The sequence below is a fragment of the Siphateles boraxobius genome, unplaced genomic scaffold (genome assembly GCF_051911475.1).
Source record: "Siphateles boraxobius isolate OS27281-9 unplaced genomic scaffold, OSU_SipBor_1 49, whole genome shotgun sequence".
NCBI classification, from domain to species: Eukaryota; Metazoa; Chordata; class Actinopteri; order Cypriniformes; family Leuciscidae; genus Siphateles; species Siphateles boraxobius.
The window spans coordinates 3,804,171-3,826,219 of NW_027509130.1; the positions used below are offsets into that span (position 1 = coordinate 3,804,171).

General features: G+C 41.1%; 1 protein-coding gene across 8 annotated transcripts in view; it reads right to left on the reverse strand.

Annotated features, from left to right (window-relative positions):
• Window positions 1-22,049, reverse strand: part of pkn1b (protein kinase N1b) — a 48,669-nt gene that overhangs the window by 21,396 nt on the left and 5,224 nt on the right. For 4 of the 8 annotated variants that reach the window (XR_013194684.1, XR_013194683.1, XM_077202120.1 and 1 more), the window contains exons 1-4: window positions 14,123-14,355; window positions 8,600-8,897; window positions 6,876-7,021; window positions 6,464-6,584 (exon numbers count right to left, since the gene is read on the reverse strand). Coding sequence is in view for 4 of the 8 variants with exons in the window: in XM_077202120.1 (XP_077058235.1) it covers window positions 6,464-6,584; window positions 6,876-7,021; window positions 8,600-8,897; window positions 14,123-14,197 (640 nt within the window). In the remaining 4 variants the exon portion in view is untranslated. Of the gene's footprint in view, window positions 1-6,463; window positions 6,585-6,875; window positions 7,022-8,599; window positions 8,898-14,122; window positions 14,356-22,049 lie in introns of those variants that run through there. The other 4 variants (XR_013194685.1, XR_013194686.1, XM_077202121.1 and 1 more) reach the window with 1 other exon arrangement.

Below are 22,049 nucleotides of genomic sequence, written 5' to 3' on the forward strand. Positions count from 1 at the left end.
TGCCGCTCAAGCGCAGACGGAGGTCATCCGGCACATCCTGCCCCGGTGGCCAGCTGCTGCCTCCACCCGCCGCCGGTGGCAGCTCCTCCGCCTGCTCGTCGCCGTGGGCGTTCTCCGGCCGCCGCTCCTGCTGGCCCTCCGCAGCAGCCTCCACCCAGGCCTCAGCAGGGAGCCGGCCGCAGTAGAGACGCCCAGCCCGCTCCAGGCGCTGCCAAGCCAGGTGGCAAGCGACAGCGAAAGCATTCCGGAGCGGGCCGCCCAGGAATGGATGAGATGCTCTTGGAGTGGCACGATCACTCCCTCCCCCCGGGTGAGGGCCGGGTGGAGCCTTTGTTTGTGTGTGTGTCTGTTCCGCCGCTGGCTCCCTAAAAAAAAAAAAAAAAAAAAGCGGAGCAAGCGGTACCCACACTTCAAAGAGAGAGCAATTTCATCTGTTCCTGGGTCCCAAGAGGGCCAGTCTGGCGGGTGTGACCCTGTATAGCCTTACACCCCTCAGCTCCCCCTTGGTCGCCAGCAGGCAGCTTGGTGCGTTCGAGGACCCGGTCATCCGCCTTCTCACGCGCCCCCTGCCGCTTGTGGAGACAGGTAAGTGTTGCACAGCACACTAACACCACTCTCTCTACTTTGCTGCCCCACCTCAGGCTCGGCTACCCCGCTCAAGTCAGTGATAGTCATCACATTAGGTGTTGAGCAGACGTGCTCCTGAAAATTCAGTGATATTCATCACACCGAGTGTTGAGCAGTGCTCCTGACTTGTGCGTGCTTATCTTATCCTGCTGGCGAAGGATTTGATATAGCCGCTCCTCCAGCCGGTACGAAGGCCAGTTGTAAACTCGTTCTTCGTGCTACTAGGTGGTGGGTCGTGACCATCTTGGCCCAAGATTGGTCTGCAGCTTTGACCTGAAAGACATGTGCTTCAGATCTCTACCTCCCGCACCGCAGGCCATCCTGTGTGTTGCGTCTAAGGGTGGAGTATCAGTACAGTGTCCTTCCCCTCGAGTGCTCCAGAGCCCGTTGGGTCTTCAGGTCAACTGGAAGAGAGTAATCTCGCCCACGGGCTGAGTATCTCTTTTCTAGTTTTGGAGAGGTACTCGGTCCAACATGTCTCTCCAATGAGAATGTGTTCAGCTGGTGTTGAAGTGAGAAAGGGTCCCACTGAAAGAACTTTCAGAGGCTCCTGGGGTATATGGTAGTCGCAGCCTTTGGCTCCCTCCATATGTGACCGCTTCAGCGCTAGCTTCACGATCGAGTCCCGAGGTGACCGTGGCAGAGCAGCTCACCCTGTGTGACTATAGTTCATCCCGGTCTGCTGCCAAACCCTCTTCAACAGAGCGGCCATGTACAAAGGGCGTGTTTTAACGGGGGCCTGGGCGACCCCCGACTACACGGGCATTCGTGCCTCGAGTTGTTAGACATTGCGACCGTTGCGCAAGCTTCCCTTGCATGTCACAAACTCACCCGTCACCTCCTCCTTGGAGTCAGACGCTTCTGAGGGCGCCTTATTCCACTCCTCCTGCTTACTCAATCGTGCCGCCATCGAGCCTCACGACAGTTATAGCCAGGGCAAGTGGAGACTCCATCCCCTGGGTCCGGCTGGGTCATGACCATTCCGGGGCCGCTCAGTTGCCCCCCCGGTTTTATTTTTCCGCCAGTGTTTGGGTAAACCGAGCGGACTACCCTTGGACAAACACTGGGACTCAGCGGCCCCAGGGGCCCGCAGAAATGCGTTTAACCCCAGTGAGCCTTCTAAAAGTGACTGCGACTCATGGTCGCCTTGCGCCTGCAAGTCAGTGAAATCATCACTCTTCATGTTGAGCAGATTTGCTCCTGAAACTCAGTGAAGTTCATCGCACTCTGGTGTTGAGCAGCAATGCTCCTGTAGCTCAGTGAGTCCATCACAGGTAGCTCAGTGAATTCATCACACGCAGTGCTGAGCAGAAATGCTCCTGGTGCTCAGTGAAGTTCCTCGCACTCAAGTGTTGAGCAGAAATGCTCCTGAAGCTCAGTGAGTTTATCACACTCAGGTGTTGAGCAGTAATGCTCCTGAAGCTCAGTGAACTTGTCACACTCAAGTGCTGAGCAGAAATGCTCCTGTCGCTCAGTGAGGTTCTTCGTACTCAAGTGTTGAGCAGAAATGCTCCTGAAGCTCGGTGAGTTTATCACACTCAGGTGTTGAGCAGGAATGCTCCTGAAGCTCAGTGAACTTGTCACACCCAAATGCTGAGCAGAAAATGCTCCTGAAGCCCAGTGATCTTCACATGTTGTGTTGAGCAATGCTCCTGTCTTTTGCGCCCGTCACTTGCACCTACGTGCCATGTCAGGAGAGGAACAGGTCTTCATAGTTGCCCCTCATTGGCCCAACTAGACCTGGTTCCCTTCAACAGCCTTCCTGACTTCCCCTGGATTCGGGGACGGGGCACGATGGCACACGCGTTCTTCCCCCGGAGATTCCGGGCGGTCTTACATCCGAACGCGGAGGTTCAGGTGGCTATCACAAGAACATGTGTTAGTTACCATCACTTCTGCGAGCACCCCCTAGAATTGGGTAGCGTGCTTACGCCTTTAGAAGTGGAACCTAGTCGTTGAGTGCGTCTTCTCCCCTGAGGAGATCCTGAAAGCTTTCGATCACTTCAGTGCTCTCTTTCCTGCAAAATGGGTTGCAGTAGGCTGTTTTCCTAAATCACCCTCAAAATGATGTTGCCTCGGTGTTTAAACGACGCTCATCGTGTTGCAGAAGTATGCAGAAGCACGTTCTGATCGTCAGGTTCCTGAGGAGCAAGGTCTTGTAAATCCTTGTGTCCCTCTTTATCCTCTTGGGCCTTGTCCCTGGTGCGACTGCACTGCAGAGACCGCCCCTGAGCCACTGCAGGTAGTGAGTTAAAAATTCTGTTATATCAGTTCTCCTGCTCGCGTGGTCTCTACTAGAGGGTAGGGACTTGCTCGCTTTCGGTCAACGTATTGTGCCTGGAGTCTGGGCCGGCTAACTCTCACAAGCTGAGATCCCGGCTCGGATTGTGCCCAAGGTTCCTACCTCTCCCGTAATAGGAGCAGGTGGGGAGCCTGCAAGCGCTGCCCTGGAGGAGGCAGATCCAGCCCTGGCTTCTCTGTCCGATTCGCTTGGACGTGTACAGAATGCAAGTCATAGACCTCAGACCAGCTCTTCAAATATCTGTGGAATTCAGCAGAGAGGGAAGGCTGTTTCCATGCAAAGTTGCACTTAGTGCTTGCCTTCATTTCGGCAAAGATCCGAGATGCAACATGTCCACTTAGGTGTTGAGCTCCTCTATGATGAGTGTAAAGTGCTCCGCCTGGGCGTTGACGATATACTTTGCTAAACAGATTCTAGAGTTGGGGGCTGGACGACACCTAGTTGAACCGCTGCTTCCCGTGGGCTCCCTTCTCATGAAGCCAGTTTCACCGTGAGCCCGGTTCAAGTGTCGGCTTGCTGCGCCATTCCCCTCCTATGGACTGGATACGTGCGCCTTTCTACTCCAGTTGAGTTCCCTTAAAATTGAACCCTGTTGAGTTCCTCCACACCCCTCCGACGTCGGACGTGCGGAACGTCTGGTGTTAGGCCTACCACTCGTAAGCAGTGTGGAACCTGTGTTAGGCTGGGTCCATATGTTGCGGTCCCTTCGGTGACCCCATATGTGTATTCTTCCACGATACGGCTCCCTGCGGTGAGCCCGTGTCTTCCCTCGGCAGAGTCTCTCTGCCGTCACTGTCCGGTGTGTCTCCCCCCGTCTTAGGCTGGAGCCACCCCAGTGACATTCCATATGTTAGACTGCCCGGTTTCCGCCCAGTTCATATGTGTATTCTCCACATTTCCTCCCTCGGGTTGGATGTGGCTTCCGCAGCGTCCCTTCCTTCCAACGTACGGGGAACGCTTTCCCAGTGGTCCTGTAGGAACAGCAGTGACTTCCCTGGCCTAAGCCCTGTCCTTCCCCGCCTTAAGTTTGCGGGGGCATCAGGAGGCTTTGGTTTAGGCACTGGAAGGTGGCAGCGTTAGTGGCGTGTTCAATGGTTGATCCCATTTCAGTCGCGTCGACTACGTCCGACGTTATCGACTGAAAGGGAACGTCCTGGTTGCGTATGCAACCCACCGTTCCCTGAAGGAGGGAACGGAGGACGTAGTCCCCTTGCCACTACCGCTGGACCACCGCTGACCCCGGGTTACTCTCGGCTCCTCAGCGAAAAGCAACTAGTGCGTGCATCCACTTCCGTATTTATACCCGCGCCGCGGGGGCGGAGTGTGTGATGCGAATCACGCACGCCAATTACATTGGCTCGTTCAATAGTACTCGAAGATGATAGGCTCCCTAGCGTGATCCCATTTCAGTCGCGTCGACTACGTCCTCCGTTCCCTCCTTCAGGGAACGGTGGGTTGCATACGCAACCAGGACGTTACATTCTAGATAGATTAAATATGGGTTTGGATCTGACTATCAGATAAAAACAAAATTTGAACTGAATTGAGATGAATGACCCTAACTTTGTAACTCTGACACTGTTAATGAACTTAACTGAATCTCAATAATGACACTTCTCTTCTGTCGAGCTGCTTTACCATAAATTCATAATGAATTCTGCAACATTAACACTGCTATTTTTCAGTTTATTACTGTGAAGCTGCTTTGACACAATCTGTATATAAATAAATATAAATAAATGTAACTTGACCTGACAAAGATCTCATATAACTTTAAAAGACTTGGATTACAGCACTTTCTGACACTTTTCATCCTTTTTGTCACTACCATTAATTGCTTAGACATGTTTAAATGTTCTTCACAATGTTTCCTTTTGTGGTCCATGGAAAAGTCGTGTAGGTTTGAAACAAATATCGACAGAATTTTGATTTCTGGGTGGAATATTCCTTCAATAATGTTGAGCATGTTAATGTATCAATGCTGACGCCTCAGAGACCTTTTAACAGACAAACAGCAGGAAAGACAGACGCTTGAGTCACTGGACAGAATTAGACTGTCTGACGAAAAGACAGCAGACACTAGTTCTGTTTATGAACCAACCATTTCACGCAAACATACACAACTGCATCATTCCTGGTATTCAAAACATGCCATGAGAGTTCATGTCCTCGGTATGTGAAATGTTACACTTACAATTTGTAAGGATGGAAATCATATTAGTCGTCTTATATCACAATATCACTATCAAGTGAACCTGAGCTGCAGTGTGGACAGGACTAATGCTGATGAGGTCTGAGATAAGACTCCCTCCATAGTGTCAAACAGAGAAAAGTCCCAGCAAACACAGTGTCAATGTGACGTCGGACTCCAACTAATCCAACGTCAGTCAGGTCTCATATTTTGGTTGAAAATGAAAGTTGGTTTGACGTCTAAACCCAACATCAGACAGACATTGAATTTTGATTGGAATAAACGCCCCACTGCAAAAAGTGTGAAATGCATGGCAGCATATTAAATCTCTTGAGATCTCAGCAGAGGAGGATTAAACAACTCCACAAGCATTATTATCATTACTATCTTAACCACAAACAACATTACAAGCTTCACATTATTAACCAGATTGAATTTATTTCTGTCAGACATCTACAGAAGTTCTTATTGAGAATTTACAGAGGTTTAGATGTTGGATGTTTTATTGAAAATAATAGTTTGTGCGGTGTACATTTTAGGACGTCCTCAGACCTCAGACATATGAAGACAAGGCATCATGCCTCAGACTAAAAGGCTTCAGTCACTGGACAAAACGGCATCGCATCTCAGAATGAAAAGCTTCAGGTCTCAGGAAAAACAATGTCAGGTGTCAGGTCTCGTACAATTAGGCATCAGACGAAACAGCCTTAGACAAAAAGGTATCAGACATAAAGGCATCGGACAAAATGACATCAGACATAAGGGCATAATTTCTCTTGCAGTTCTAACAAACACAATTACAGCAGCAAGAGAAAAACTTATGTTAAAAGTCAAGAGTCAAACTGCACAGCTAAAGCAACACTGATCACCATAATGGTGACTTTAAACGAAACATTTTCAATAAAACATCAACATCTAAACATCTGTTAATTCTCAATAAGACCTTCAGTAGACATCTGACAGAAATAAAGTCAATCTGGTTAGTATTAAGTGAAGCTGGTAATAAGTGTACTGCCATGCATTTTTTCATTACAACCAAAATGTGACGTCTGCCCAACATTGGAGCTTTACGTAAAACAAATGTTGGATTTAGACGTCAACCCAACTTTCATTTTCAGGATCTCTATTCTATCTCTCTGCTATTGCCAGGCTGTTTTTGAAAATAAGACCTTATTCTTAGTTCTTATTATAAGTTCTTATTATAAGTTCTTAAGTGACTTGCCTGGTTAAATAAAGGTTAATGCTGTTATTAAGCCGTTTAATGATATCTATGATGATTTTAAGTGTGTAAACGCTCATTTCTATGAGACAGATTATGTTAGTAGCACTAGCACATTCAGTACCCTGAGTGTCGTCGGTCTGTTCGGTGGCCTGCACGCCTTTACGAATCTGCATACGGATGATGTCGATCTTCGTCTTACTGTCCTGCAGCATCTGCTGAGCCGACTGGAGCATCTTCTTATCCTGGAGGACCGAGAGATGGACAGATGGAGATAGTCGGATGGATGGATGGAATGATAGTCAGATAGATAGATAGATAGAACGATAGATAGATAGACAGACAGATAGATAGAACAAAAGACAGATAGAATGATATATAGATGGATAGCTGACAGATAGATAGGTAGATAGATGATGGACAGATGGATAGATAGAACGATAGATAGGTAGATGACAGATAGATAGACGACAGACAGATAGATGGATAGGTAAATAGATAGATGACAGACAGATAGATAGATAGATGTTCATTACCTTGGTAGCCCCGTTGGCGTAGATGGGGATCATGTTCTCTGCCCCCTGTTTGACCTTCAGTTCGATGTTGAGCTGTCGCTCCAGAGCCTTAATCCTGTCCTGATTGGCTGAGGAGCGACTCGGCGACCCGAGAGACTGAAGGTCATCTGGGGGTCAAAGACAGGGTCAATAAATTTCATCCAGGGTCACGGTCTTACAGGATTATGAGGGCTTTAAATATATATCAGTTTCTTGTATGCTCACAACCAAACACATCATCCCAGAACATTCATATTCACTCACTAATAAGTAGGAATATAATAGGGCTGGCCAAAAAAAAAATATATTTTTGATAAATGTTTTTTTTTAAATGTGGCCGATTCAAAACTGATTTCAAAAGCCACGGATCGATTTTTTTCCACATTTATTTATCCATCACCCAAAACCCAATAGGCCTATTAGTTTTCCTCCACTGTTCAAAGGATTGCAGCCTCCGTGTTACAGCTAATGCTGTGAGATTTTATGTTTGTTTTATCAGAAACATAAAATAACTGGATCCTGTTTGATCAAGGCATGCGACTGTTCTCACTCGTCCAATTTTCAGCATCAATTTCATCTTGCATCAAAATCCTGTCTATTCATTGTATGCATTTGAGATATAGAGTTGGGTTCTGTTTTAATTTACCCAAGTTTACCAAACATAAAAAGAGTTTAATATACAGGTTTGTTGCTCTTAATTTCTTTTTATTAATTAACCACTTGTAAACTTAAATATAGGATTTGTATTAAATCTGTATTCATTGAGTTGAATCGAAAATCGACTCGAATTGGAACATCTGAATCGATACCCAGCCCTAGAATATAATCTTATTCCTTAAAGGTCCCATATTGTACACTTTTCTGGAGTTTTATTTTAGGATTTGATGTCCTTAAGAATATATATTTGGGGTATAAGTACTAAAAACCATCCTAATATATTTTTACTGCTCCTTTCTCAGGAGCTCTGCCAAGAACAGGTCGACTTTGGCCTGTCTAATTAATATTTGTGAGCCTCTCTTCTGATTGGTCTGTTGTTTTCTCAGTGACGCACGGCCAGGCCAACCACAGGTAACTAGGGTCATGTATGCTGTAGCCTGCTGTGGCTTGGTGATGCTCACAAGTAAGAACTATAAAAACTATAATTTCAGATTATGCTGTCTCCATAATACAACATAAAATGTGTTAGAAGTTTATTTATGGGTTCTGAATTTGAAGACGGACCCAGCAATGTAGGGACTTCAGCATCTTTGATGAGAATCTTCTTTGAAAAACCGGCATTGAACTGTGCCTGATTGACGAAGCAATCACTAGTGAAATATGCAGAATAGACGGTTAAGGTCGAATTAATTTGCTGTGGTATTTCAGAATAAATAAACATTAGCCACTGGTCTCTTATAATAATATTGTTCGTAAGCCTGTGTAATGACGGGGGCAGTGCTCGGGTTAGTGACTGATGACGGTGACTGAGTAGTTTTGATGTCACATTTTTACGGAAGTCACAACACCTCATGATAAGGCACAGCTACTTTATGCAGGCTGTGTCTATTTGTCTGTGGATTGGCTGTTTTCAAACTTAAAGGGTAGTTATATAGCCCGTAGACTTCTACTATCATGAAAAAAGCCAGGAACTTTCAGTTTTGACAATATGAGACCCTTTAAGCATTCACTGTGCCTGTAAAGGTGAGATAATAAGGTTGACCCCTGACCTCTGCTGTCGTCGTGGCCCTTGATGACGATGTGTGCGTCCAGCTCCTGCAGTTGAGTGTGGAGCGAGTCCAGTTTGCGTGTGGAGCCTCGTATCTGGCTCTCCACCTGCTGGGCGTTGCGTTTGTCAGTCGTGGCCCGCCGCAGGTTCTCTGCTCCCGCTTTTATCTTCAGCTCTTTCCGGATCTCCCTCCGGATCCTCTCACGCTGCTCGTCCAATCGCTGCTGAACGCTGGAGTCGGACAGATCTGAGTTCTGGTCCAAACCCAGCTGCTCAAGCACTGACAGGCCATCTGAATCCTGGCACACACAGGTCAGGGGTCAAGGGTCAGTGCAGGATACACAGACAGGTGGATAGAACGACATATAAAACAACAGACAGAACGACTGTCAGGTAGAATTGTAGATAGAACGTAGGGCTGGGCGATACGGCCTAAAAAAAAATCCCTGATTTTTTCACAAAAAATCCGATTTACGATTTAAATCGATTTTTTTTCTATTTTGATTTTTTTTCCTACTTAAAATCAATCTGCAGACGACAAAGAAATTGTTCAAAACAAGTTTTAACTTTATTTTGTTTTAATATTCCCTTCTGGGATTTGATCTCGATTAAAGTGCAATCGGAAACAACAAGCCAAAAAGACAATAGGACAGGCCCTGTCTTTGAAAACAATGAAAATGTAACATAAAATAAAATGGGTTTATTGGGATTGGGGGGATGAGTAAAAAAACAAAAAAACTTGCATCACAATAACTGTATTGTGATAATAAAATAGTTTAGTAACCAAATAATTTGACAAAGTTAATTAACCATGCAAACAATGTTTACATAGCACAATGACTGGTGTGCTACTGTTTTTATTATTGCTTAACACAAATTTCACAATTTCAATTCAATTCTTGTGAGTTGATTCTGATCTTGATTCAATATCAATTCCTTTGGATAAATATTAGGTACAGTAGATACGTTAATGTGTTGTTAATTGTTTAAAAAAAATCACCTAAAGCTGTAAACATACAGAGAGCCCTGTCAGCTGGTATTATAAAAGGTTAAAACTAACTCAAATTAAATATAATGCGTTTTTTATAATAACAACGTTATACTATTTTAATGATATAGGTAAAAATATAATAAATGTGTAATATAGTTATCATATTTAGCAAAATACTCCTCTCTATAGCAATTATTTTAAGTCCACAGACCTAAAACCTGAGATCTGCCACGTCACATTTACAAGCGCCAAACGGTGTTTATTGTTTGAATTTCGTAATAGAATTGACAGAATCTGAGAGCTGAGAATCTGTTTCATATCGATAGTGACCTGCTCTGTCTTGTCTGTCGGTGTCAGTGTCCTCTTTGCTTCGCGATTTTTCTCTGCGTGCGAAAATGGATGTGTGGCGTTAGAGCGTGTAAAAAGTGACAGAATTGCGTCTCTCACAGTGAACTCGTGAGAGTTGGCGGCCCTGCAGATTCAGCTTGTAAATATTTTCGGCGGGTGTGCTTCTGCTGCCGCGGTCTTGCTCATTTGCCATGTTGTTTGTGTATCTCTATCATGGCAAGCGCTGAGCCCGGTTGGAACTACGGGAGCCCAGATGGGAGCGTCGGCGGTTGTTAAAGAGAAAACCGATATTCATTAAAAAAAATCGGCATAAACTACACATTCGAGTTAATCGATAAAATCGATTTATCGCCCAGCCCTAATAGAACGACATACAGAACAGAAAGACAGAACATTACAGACAGACAGACAGATAGATAGATAGATCGATAGATGAATAAGACAGACAGACAGACAGTATCTTCATTTTAATCAATGTTTCATCAACAAATTACCTTGATTAATAAATAAGAAGTAAATATAGTAGACAATATTATCAGGACACAGAGGCACCAGCGCGTGAACTGGAGCGTGTCTCATAAATGAACCGAAACTCAACGTATAAGATACTTGTCTCACAGACCTGAGAAGTATATCTATAGAAACCTTTGAAATGTGTACTTTTAAACAAAACAGTTAAAACTAAAAGAAACTGGCTACTCTCTGCTTATGTAGGCTAATTCATATGAAGTGTGCATTTCTCTCTATAGGCCCGTTCACTACTGCGTCAACTTTATCTTTGCAGCCAACACTGACATAGAAAACACTAGTTTATTAATAAATATTTCAAATGTTTCATGCATAATCATTACTTTTGCCGGTTCTTTGTGGCAAGCTTTATTTCAGGTGTTGTGTGATATCTCTGCGGCCAAGTAGCAGTGCTTCGCCTGTGCTCCCCCGTTAAATCTCGCATAGTAGCACAGTAGCAGTGAACAAAACGTTGTTTCTTTGTAGACTGATATAAAACAGAAGAGCAAAACAAAGAGTGTGATGTGTGAGTCTGAGACAGATTCAGGGTCAGTGACAACCATAAATAACTCAGAAACACACCACATGCTCTTACAACAAACACATACACATGTCTCAGTGAGTTTGAATTCTGATTAAACTTGTGAACATCATTCATTAGATCAAGCGTATGTATCCGCGGTTTTAATTGCATGTATGAAGTCTGAACTAAATCTTTATTTTTATTTATATAGCACTTTATACAATACAAATAGCTTCAAAGCATATCGGTATCGGCCGATTTATGATCATTTTTAATGTTGTCAATATCGGCCCAATAAGAAGATTAGTCCGATACATTAAAGCTGATAAATAATGTATTATTTCCTTCAGCTGAGACTCTTCAGATCCGCACTGTTCAAAATGATGGGTTTAAATTGCTTGAAATATTATTGGAATCCCTTAAAAAAAGGAGAATACATTAAAGTGCAACATTTGCAGCGCAAGTCTGTTATATCGGCTTATAAAATAATAATGAGAACATTATAATTGTCTGTTTGGGACATGGCTTTTAATAGTGAGACTTGTTTTTGTAATGAGGCTCTCAAAAATTATATAAAAATTTGGATTTAGATCTATCAGCTAAGATATCGGTTATCGGCTTTCAAACATAAAGAATTATCGGTTGTTGTTTTCGGCCAAAATTTTTATATCAGTGCGTCACAAATGGTTTGCAGAAAAATTAATATGAGCATCACAAAATAATCAATTTCTAGTATAACAGCAAGAACAAGTAGAAGAAAGCACCTCTACAGAGGATATATTATAGTGTCAGTCAAGTCACCTTTATTTATATAGCACTTTTTACAATACAGATTGTTTCAAAGCAGCTTTACAGAGATAACAGGAAAATAATGCAACAAAGTTTGTTTCTAGAAGAAAATAGCATCATAGTCCAGCGATGTTTCTTTTTTTGTTGTAAAAAAGTTATTAATTTAGTTTATATATATAACCGCTCTGGAGAAAACCGTGATGTCATCGTTCAGCTCAGTTCAGTTCACATATAATGGTGTCAATGCAGGCAGATTAATAATATCATTGAATATTAAATGAAATGTCCCAAACTAAGCAGTCAATTAAGTGCCACACGTTTTAAGCCAGTAATTCAATCTATTCCAGCACTTTAGTTTAGTTTGTTAATGATCTGAAATGAGTCAGCAGAAGCAAAGGGCAGCTGTGCGGTTCAGCGCTCGTGCAGAGGAAGTCACCGACATCAAGAGAAACTTTATCATCAGGGATAGAAACTGTAAACTCACAGAACTTCTCTTTTCCGTTTTGTTTTTGTTGTCATAAACTGACAAAAGAGACGCAGACTGCAATCAGACTGAAATATAACACTTCACACAGCCATTCAAAGACTAAACACACGGCTGACAGTGTAAATAGAGCAGGTACCAAACTCGAGACACAGAAACATTCAGATGCGTTATATATTTCAGAGCGAACACACACACATGAACACTGTGACTCAATAAGGAAGTTCTGCTGTGAGCCGCTCACTTACAAAACACACTGGAAAAGTCACTTCAGTAAGAGCAACACACACATAAAACATGACAACAACCTGTAGGAAAGAGGAATCGCAATGAAATCTCTTCAAAATCTCAACCGTTTCCCTGAAAATGCTCCTTTTATAAAAGAGCCCAGAAATCTCACGTTTCATAACAGTTTCAGACCAGATCTCAACAATGTCTCAAACTTGCCAAGATTTCAAAGTTTTCTGAAATAAAAAGTCAGATTTCAGTGTGAACTGATTTTTCGAAACAAAACAAAGGTAATTGGAGTACATTCTACTTCAAAATGTTATGTTTCAATGTGTTAATTGCTGATTCTTTGACATTTACAAGCAATTTCTTGAGTTTCAAAGTAGTTTCACCACCATTTCTTTTCTGTGTATACTTTGGATGACAACTAGTGACTCCTTTGGGCCTTTATTTCTCTCCAAAGGAATTATATATGAATCATATGTTTTTAAATACACATTCCTGGTCTCTGCATGATTCATCAGTGCCCAATTTTCTAAAGAAAAAAACACTGTCTTTATACTTTCAACTTTCTCCTCCTCCTTTTCAACTGACTCAATCGATCCCTCTTAGAGACACTTTCAGCATCCAATCAATTTATCTTGAATTTATCAGGCTCCGTCCTCATTTTATCTCACCGCATATGCAGTTTGAGTCAGAAACACGTCACATCACGGAAGTAAGATGGCTTGTGAATATCACTAAAGCTCTTGAAGGGAGCTCTTGAATATCACTAAAGCTCTTCGTTCAGCCAAAACTATTAAAACATTCACTCACCCTCATGTCGTTTCAGACTTAAAATACATAAAAGAAGATATTTTGAGGAATTTCGTTTTCAATGTCAAGTAAATGTCCAATGATGTTTGGACCAGTGTGGTAACCGTTAAAGATACTGAAAAACATATACGTTCATTGAAATGAAATAAAATAAAAAACATCTTAAGCAGATTTTATATTGGCTGCCAAGGCTACAATTTAATTGGAATAAAATAGTAAAATAATGAATAAAATTGGTAACAATTTTGGTACAATAGTATCCATTAGCTAACATGGGTTAATGCATTTACTAACAGTGAGTGATACATTTATTAAAGTAATTATTAATCTTTTTGAACTTGAGTTAATAAAAACACAAATGTTCATTGCTAGTTCATTAAATAATATTAACAAATACATTTGATTTTAATAACGTATTAGTAAATGTTGAAATCAACAAACTAAGATTAATAAAGGCTTTAGAAAGTTCATGTTAACTAATATAGTTAAATAGCATGGGACCATTTTCATTTACATTTTACTTTAAGTTTGTTTTATCAATTTTGTTGTGCTTTTCTCATTTTTATTAGTTTTTGTTTTATTAAGAGCAAATTAAGATTTTACGGCAGTACTTTACATTAAGTAAAAATAAAAACATAAAAAAATTGAATAAATATTATAATAGTAAATTAAACGATAGGCCTACTAAAATAGCCCCAAGCGTTCTTCAAAATATCTTCTCTTCTGTTTCAGTTTAGAAAAAGAAAGTCAGCTACAGGTTTGGACCGACATGAAGGGGAGTTTTGGGCCCTTTAACAGACTGAAGAACAGTGACATAGAGCAGGTTTTGAGATCCTACCACATGTTCGGTCTCCACCGGGCTGGAGAGAACGTCCTCCAGAGAACAATCTCCCACATCTCCTTCACTATCCATCGGCACACACTCCTGTTGGGTCTGCTATCAGAGCCTCCGACACCATGAACATGAACAGCTTCCGCTCAGAGAGAACGACAGCAACGGCTTCCTGTTCATCTCGACACGACACATGAGAGATGTTTGCCGTTTACACAGAAACACACACACACTTATGCACAGGCACGTGGATGGATCGCTTTTGAAATCTCTCAACCAACTTCCGGTTCAGAGACGAGCTTTTCAGTGAGGCACCATTGTGTGTGTGTGTGTGTGTGTGTTTTAATACACAGGATGGCATTCGTGAACACTTGTACCAGACAAAGAGGAAATGAAACTGTCCTAAAAAAGAAAACACACACACACACTAGCATAAGTGCAACACTAACTTAAATAGACTGTAAGGCTTAAAAACAATTAAAATAGAGTTTCTAGAATAAATAACATAGGGAGTAATGTTCTTAAAGTGTGTGTTTATCCATATAAAGGCAAAGGACTCGTTCGGGCCACAAGATCTCGTGATGCAAAGCAGAGAAGTTGAGTTATTACTGTATCAAGCTAGTCTAAAGAAAGAGTATGTGCTGAATCTAAACATGATCTAATTTATGATCAGCACTGTAACGTCATGCATCTTTCATCTCAGGTCCAAATTAACCAGGTTAAACAGAGAGACTGCATTCCTAAACGACAGTGGAAACCGTCCTGTGATGCTTTACAGGCTTTATAAAACGTGCCCTTGACGCCCCACGCATGATGCCCCGCCCACAACTCCACACTATCCAGATGCCCCGCCCACAATTCAACTCCGCCCATAACTATGCCCTGCCCACCATTATCTCCGCCCATAACTATGGCTCGACGTTAAGCCCCGTCCACATATGACCCCACTTGTTATGCCCCACCCACCACTAAACCCCGCCCACCGATCAGCCCCATCCACAACTCATGCTGACAGTGTAACTCAGCCATCCGATCACTATGTTTACAGACAACATTTCACACAAACCTGAATGACAACTTCACGTCGCTGAATCACAGATGGAGTGAAGCAAAGCCACTGAGGTACACGGTCTTTAAAAAAAGCACTAAACACTAAACTGTTTAACACTTCACTTTATTTTTAATTGTTTCTGCAACTGTAAAAAATTAGGTTAACAACAGAAAATTATTACTACAGCTTCCTCAAAATTGAGCTTCAATATCTGAATGAAAGACTTGGGACACCCAAGCAAATCCATAGCAATAATCTATAACACCCAGCAACCACAAGAATACCTTATCAACTACCTAGCAACTATAAAGCAATTCCTTAGAAACCACCCTGAGCATTTTAGCAACTACCTAGCACACCCTGGCTTCCAACCATCCATAACACCTATCAACTATCTAGCAACCTAACAGCAATGCTTACCATCTGTAACACCAACACTGTAGCAATTTTCTGAACATTCCATAGGAACTACATAACCACGCCCAAGCAACCACACAGAACACCCTAGCAATGCCATTGCAACCACCTAGAACGCCCTAGCGACTGATTTTTTTTAAAAACAATTTTTTAAAAACCTTTAAAACCTCTATTATAATTCTAAATATGTATTTAAAATCTTGTTCTATTAAATGTGAATAGCATCCTCCTAGAGAGGCTGGCCTCCCTTGGAGTTATGGGAACCTGTCTGTATTGGTTTAGATAGTATTTTTCTGGTCACGCTCAGTTCGTGCAACAGCAGATCAGATCTAACTTCAGAGCTAAGCCATTGCAAGTTACCACTGGTGTTCCCCAAGGCTCAGTGTTGGGCCCTCTTTTGTTTGTTATTTATTCACTGCCCCCATGGACATATTTTAGGAAGTACGGTATTCATTTCCACTGCTATGCATACAACAGCCCAGCTTTACCAGTATTCCATGCCTACTTCTGTTTTCCCTCCACTTTCTCTGTTGAGCTGTTTAGCTTAAATTAAAAACTGGTTTTCATCTAATTTCCTTAAACTGAGATTCTCCTGGTTGGTACAAAATCTACTCTTGCAATAACTAATAGCTTATTTGTGACTATTGACCAGTCCATAGTATTTCCATCCACGCAGGTTAAAAGTCTGAGTGTCCTTGATAGCACCCTATCTTTTGAAGCTCGCGTTTATAATATTATTCGTACTGATTTTTTTTTTTTTGCGAAACATAGAAACACATAAACATATCTTTACGGACATACCTTCATCCTTCTCTGACAACGAACAGCACAGCACTGCTATCCTTGTAAATGCCCTAGTTACGTCGCATATAGATTATAGCATTTCTCTTCTCTTTGGTCTTCCTTCTAAACATAAACTGCAGCTGGTCCAGAATTCAGCTGCACAAATTATTTCCAGAACCCCTCCCATAGAGCACATTTCTCCTGTTCTTCAACACTCTTCAAGTTTTTACTTTACTTCTATTTTATTTATTATTAGTAGGTATTTGTATTATTAGGCGCATAGTAATCTAACTCCTTCAGATCTCTATGATCTTTAAATTTATATTCCTGCCCGTACCCTCAAATGGGCCACCATATCGGTATCGGCCGATATATGTTCATTTTTAATGTTATCATTATTGGCCTGATAAGAAAATTTGGACCATATATTAAAGCCGATAAATAATGTATTTTTTCCTTCAGCTGAGACTCTTCAGATCCGCACTGTTCAGCATGATGGGTTTGAATTGCTTGAAATATGATCGGAATCACTTAAAAAAGGGAAAATACTGTAAAGTGCAACATGTGCAGCGCAAGTCTGTCATATCAGCTACATAAAGTAATAATGAGAAGAGCATTAAAATAGTGTGCTTGTGACATGGATGTTAATGGTGAGACTTGTTTTTGTTATCAGACTCTCAAAAATTACATAAAAATTTGGATTTAAATGTATTGGTTAATATATCGGTTATCGACTTTCAGGCATAAGGAATTATCGGAATTATCGGTATCGGCCAAAATTTTCATATCGGTGCATCCCTATTTTTATCACCCATACCCCTGAATATTATGGGGTCTAAGGCAACTGTTACTGCGGCTAAAAAAATATTCTATATGAGGGTCATCTTCACACACAGCAGGGAACTCACAGAAATATATAAATAAATGACCATCAGATTTTAATGGAGATTGAAATCGGATTATAAATGATTCTGACAGGCGGCCTGATAAACATGATGATTATCCTCAGTTACATCAGCTAGCGTGTGTGTGCGTGTGTGTGTGTGTTTGTTTTTGTGATTTGTGAGGACACAAATGTGTATAATGACATGGGTATTACACTGGTATTACAACTTGAACATGATTTATGAGGACATTTAAAGAGTCCTCATATTTCAAATGGCTTTAAAAACATACTAAGCAGTGTTTTATTAAAAATGTAAAAATGCAGAATGTCTCCTGTGATGGGTAGGTTTAGGGATAGGGGCAGTGTAAGGGGATAGAATATACAGTTTGTCCAGTATAAAAACCATTACGCCTATGGAATGTCCTCACAAATCACAAAAGCAAACATGTGTGTGTGTGAACGTAAACTAGAGCACTGGAAACACTGAGCGTGTGCTTTGGCTTATCTTTGCCGTAATGGCCTTACTGTATGTTAGCAAGAGTTCAATCATGTCTGTGAGACTTTTTTTTATTTTGGTTGCATAAAAACTTGCAGAAGAACTAAAGTGGGTCTTTAGTTCAGCAGATTGAGTTTGAGAATACACACATATACTGGTTACCATTTTATACTGTACAAACTGTTTATTCTATCCTCTAACTAAACCTATCCATCACACAAAACTCATGGGGGCTTTGCTCATGGGCCCAAAAATGTCCCCACAAGGTCTAAACTTGTATATTACCATACCCATCACACAAAACTTTCTGCATTTTACATTTTTAAACAACCTTCCATTACTTTATTTTTTATAGCAGATTTTCAAATGAGGACTTCCCATTTTGGAGATTGTGTCAGGTTTTGGTCACGTCTGGGTCACAATATTACTGAACAGATTTTTAATTTGTAAAAATATTTTACAATATTACTGTTTTTACAGTATTTGTGATCAAATAAAGAGACACACATACATCCAATATCTGTGTTTATTTTACTGTTTATTACTGTATATCATGTATTGTTTTGTGAGAGCGTATTTCACTGACACCGAGTGAAAACTACACCTGAGTGCTTTAAACATCTCCACAACCGATCAATGAAAGGCACGCACAGACGCTGACGGACGTGAGAGAGAGAGAGAGAGAGAGAGAGAGAGAGAGAGAGAGAGAGAGAGAGAAGAAGTCATTAATGAGCATTGAGTGGACTGATCCATTTCTCTAAGTGCTTTGGCAGAAAGAACAAGCACTAATAAAAAATTTATTAGCAGAAGGATTCATCCTGAGTAAGACAAAAGTCTTGTGAACGGATCTCAGAAAACAAACCAAATCACCCTCAACTCTGATTAATGCACTTCTTAAGCACTTCTTACACCGGTCGTTGTGTGTTTGCCAATCTTTAACAGTCATTCAGCTCGGTTTACACAGACTCCAGGAGACAGAGATGATGTTTGTGAGAAAACACACCATCATTCAGTTCATACAAGACCTTAGAAACGCAGTGTGTGTTTGTCTAAAACTGCAGTGAACCAAAAACACGGTTTGAAATCGCTGGTGTTTATGACATCACAAACTACGTTGAAACCAATCAGATCAACCTGTGATCGTCAACGAGTGGATCTCTGAGCTGCTGTGAGTGAGTGGAGGCGGGGCTCATTTGCATATTCATAGAACCGCGTATACTAAATGAGGCAAAGGTGCAGATTTACATTCAAGCTATGTTCAGGCATGAAACATTTTTCTTCAAAGAAAAAAAACGTTTAAATATGTAATTTTGGTGATCAAAGATGAGTTTTAAGGGATAAAATGATTGACTACAGGGGGACTTTAAGTATTTTAATGTCGAAATGAAACTCAAACTGATTTTAGGTCCATGCATAATGTGACATATTTCAGAACAAAACTGAAAACAAAGGATGACAGGACTTGGATGAGATTAAAAAGATTAAAACTCTTATGAATCAATAACAAAAAGTCTTTTAATACAATTTTTAATAATGTCAATTTAGATTTTACGTTTAAGCATCCACACATCTCGAATCAGCTCTAGAATTATAAGAGTCCTGAACTATCTCATCTTATCTCTGACACGGACCATCAGTGTTCAGGAAGCTATCAGACACAATCACGACTGTCTGTGAAATCACACTGACATCTCAGATGAAACTCTGCCACACACAGATGTATTATTCAGACATGTGAGAGTCACTTCAGAATGAATAATTTTCACCCATCACCCATCTAACAGACATCTTGCATTTTTCAAATGTACATAGACTTAAATAGTCCTGCAGATTAGTTATTAGTGACTCGCTCAGCTTACAAGGTTGTAAAACCTGCGTGTGTATGGATTATACAAGAGTTATAAAGAAAAAGGTAGTTTAAAACAATATTAAATGGAGTATAGCAGATCACACTGTTAAATTTAATCTAGAAAATGTTTTACTAGAAGTTCCTCAAAAAGGTTCTTGCAGTACTCAAATCATTTGCCAAAACAGAAAAGTTTAGAATAATTTTAGATGAAGTATAGCATGTCAAACCCTTTACAATAAAACAAACAGAAAAAATAATAAGAAAAAAGGAGTACCTCAAAACAATCTTGCAGTACTCAAATAAGTTGGTGCAACAGTGGTTTAGAATAATTTTACCCAAGGTCAAAATCAATGTAAGCAAGCAAAAATTATAACATTACTAGAATGTGCAAGACTGAATATGAGTTAAAAGAAAAATCAAGGACAGCAATGTGGAAAAAAGGAAGATCATGTATAAAAATAATTTAAACAGGGAACACAGAAACACAACACCTCAAAAATATATTAAAATTAGATTTCCATTACACGAGAGTAGATGTTAAAACTTCATGCTGATTTGTACTCGGCTTTCGCCAAGATAATCACCAACTAAGACGTAGCTTTACAGTAACCTATGCTTCTCCATCCATTTACGCTTCTTTCCATCTGGTGACGTGAATCTTCTGTCTGGTGTTAATAGCTGCAGTGTATTGCGCGTCAGCACACACAACGGCTGCAACCACAGTGCGGCCCCCTCATGACAACCGTCTGGATTGAGCGGAGTAGGGAACATCTCTAGGGTCTTCAAGTGGGCACCTTCCGTCCTCAGTGTTTCGTCGACTAGACCACGACACCTCAAGAGGGCTCGACAGTGACTCTGGCGTCCCAGAGTCACCCCCCTCCGTCCCCCACTCAACTCAGCCCAGCTTACTGACCTCTACATCCTTCCCACTGCTGAGGTTGCTCCTTCCTCGTAGTTCACATGTGACCTAACCACAATCTCTCCACAACCCGACCATACGCGCCAACCCGTTTGACTAAAGCTGTCGAGCCCCACTGCGGATGTTAAAGCGGTCAGTGGCAACGGTTCCGTATGGCATACTACTGCAAAACACAATATATCTGTCCAAACACCAATCCTCATTCACGCAAAATACACAGGAACTTAATAACTGTAATTACTATGCAAACTATACAAATAAACCTACAGACTCTTCAAGTTTTCAAGAATTCTACGAAACCGTAGCATGGCGGCCTGTACACAGCCAGCTAGAATCTTTCCGTCTCAACCACAGCCAGTTGCTGCTCCTTTCTGCTGCATCAGATAAGTTCTTTACTGTACGACGCAACTCTTGGCCACTGAATCCGACGTCTCTGAGGAACCGGGTTGTAGAGTGTGCCACAAAACCACGACAACCCACTTCCACTGGATAAACCTGGACTCTCCATCCTCGCTGTTCTGCTTCAGTGGCCAGATGAGCATACCGCAGTTTCTTCCTCTCATATGCCTCATCTACCGCATCCTCCCATGGCACTGTTAACTCTATCAGTTGAACAATGCGTGCTTTAAACAATCTGAATTGAATCTGTGGATAAACAGGAGGGCAGAGAGTAGCTAAATTGCAAAACTTTTGTTTATTTTATTGGAAAAAATCTTCACTTCCAGGGAAACGTGTAAAGAATCAGTAATAAAAAGGTGCAGTTTGCATCATATTTTATGCAGAAGTTGTCTTAATGAATATAAATATTATCCACCTCAATTGGGTGCATTTTAAAAACATTTAATGCACATCTTGTCCTTTCCATCCCAATTTTTTTTGGATTTCCTAAAATTTGCACAAACTAATGTGGTATAACTTTAAGGTGACGTAGTTACACGTTACTACATTTACTTACTATAGTAATAACAGTAAATTATGCATAATTACTAGTAACTAACCCTAAACCAAACCCTAGCCATAGTAAACTGCATGTAAGTACTGCATGTAAATACATGTAGTTAATTAAAATTACTCAGTACTTATTTGAGGAAGTACAATGTAGCTGTGTCACCTTAAAATAAACTTTAACCAAAAATGTTGATGGAAACAAAGCCAGTCAAAAATAGGTTCATCCTGAAGCCATCAAACAAACTGAGAGGGTGCAGCACCTGACATCACTTCCTGTGTGTACAGGGCCTATCCTGCCATTATAAAGATTCTAATAGTTTCACGTTCACCCCTAATGACTGATCACTCACTGAAAAACTGTCTGTATGTTTCTGGACTTTAGGAGGATTTACTGCTGAACAGGAAGGGATAATAATTCACTGAACTCTATTAAAAGAAAAGCTGATTACATTTACATCATCTCTGACCCAGTTCATGATGAGTATTTGCTTTAAATTATGCTTTTACTTTTTGGCTGATTTATAGTCACTATTGATGCATAGTTCACCCCATAATTACAGTTCTGTCATTACTCACCTTTATGT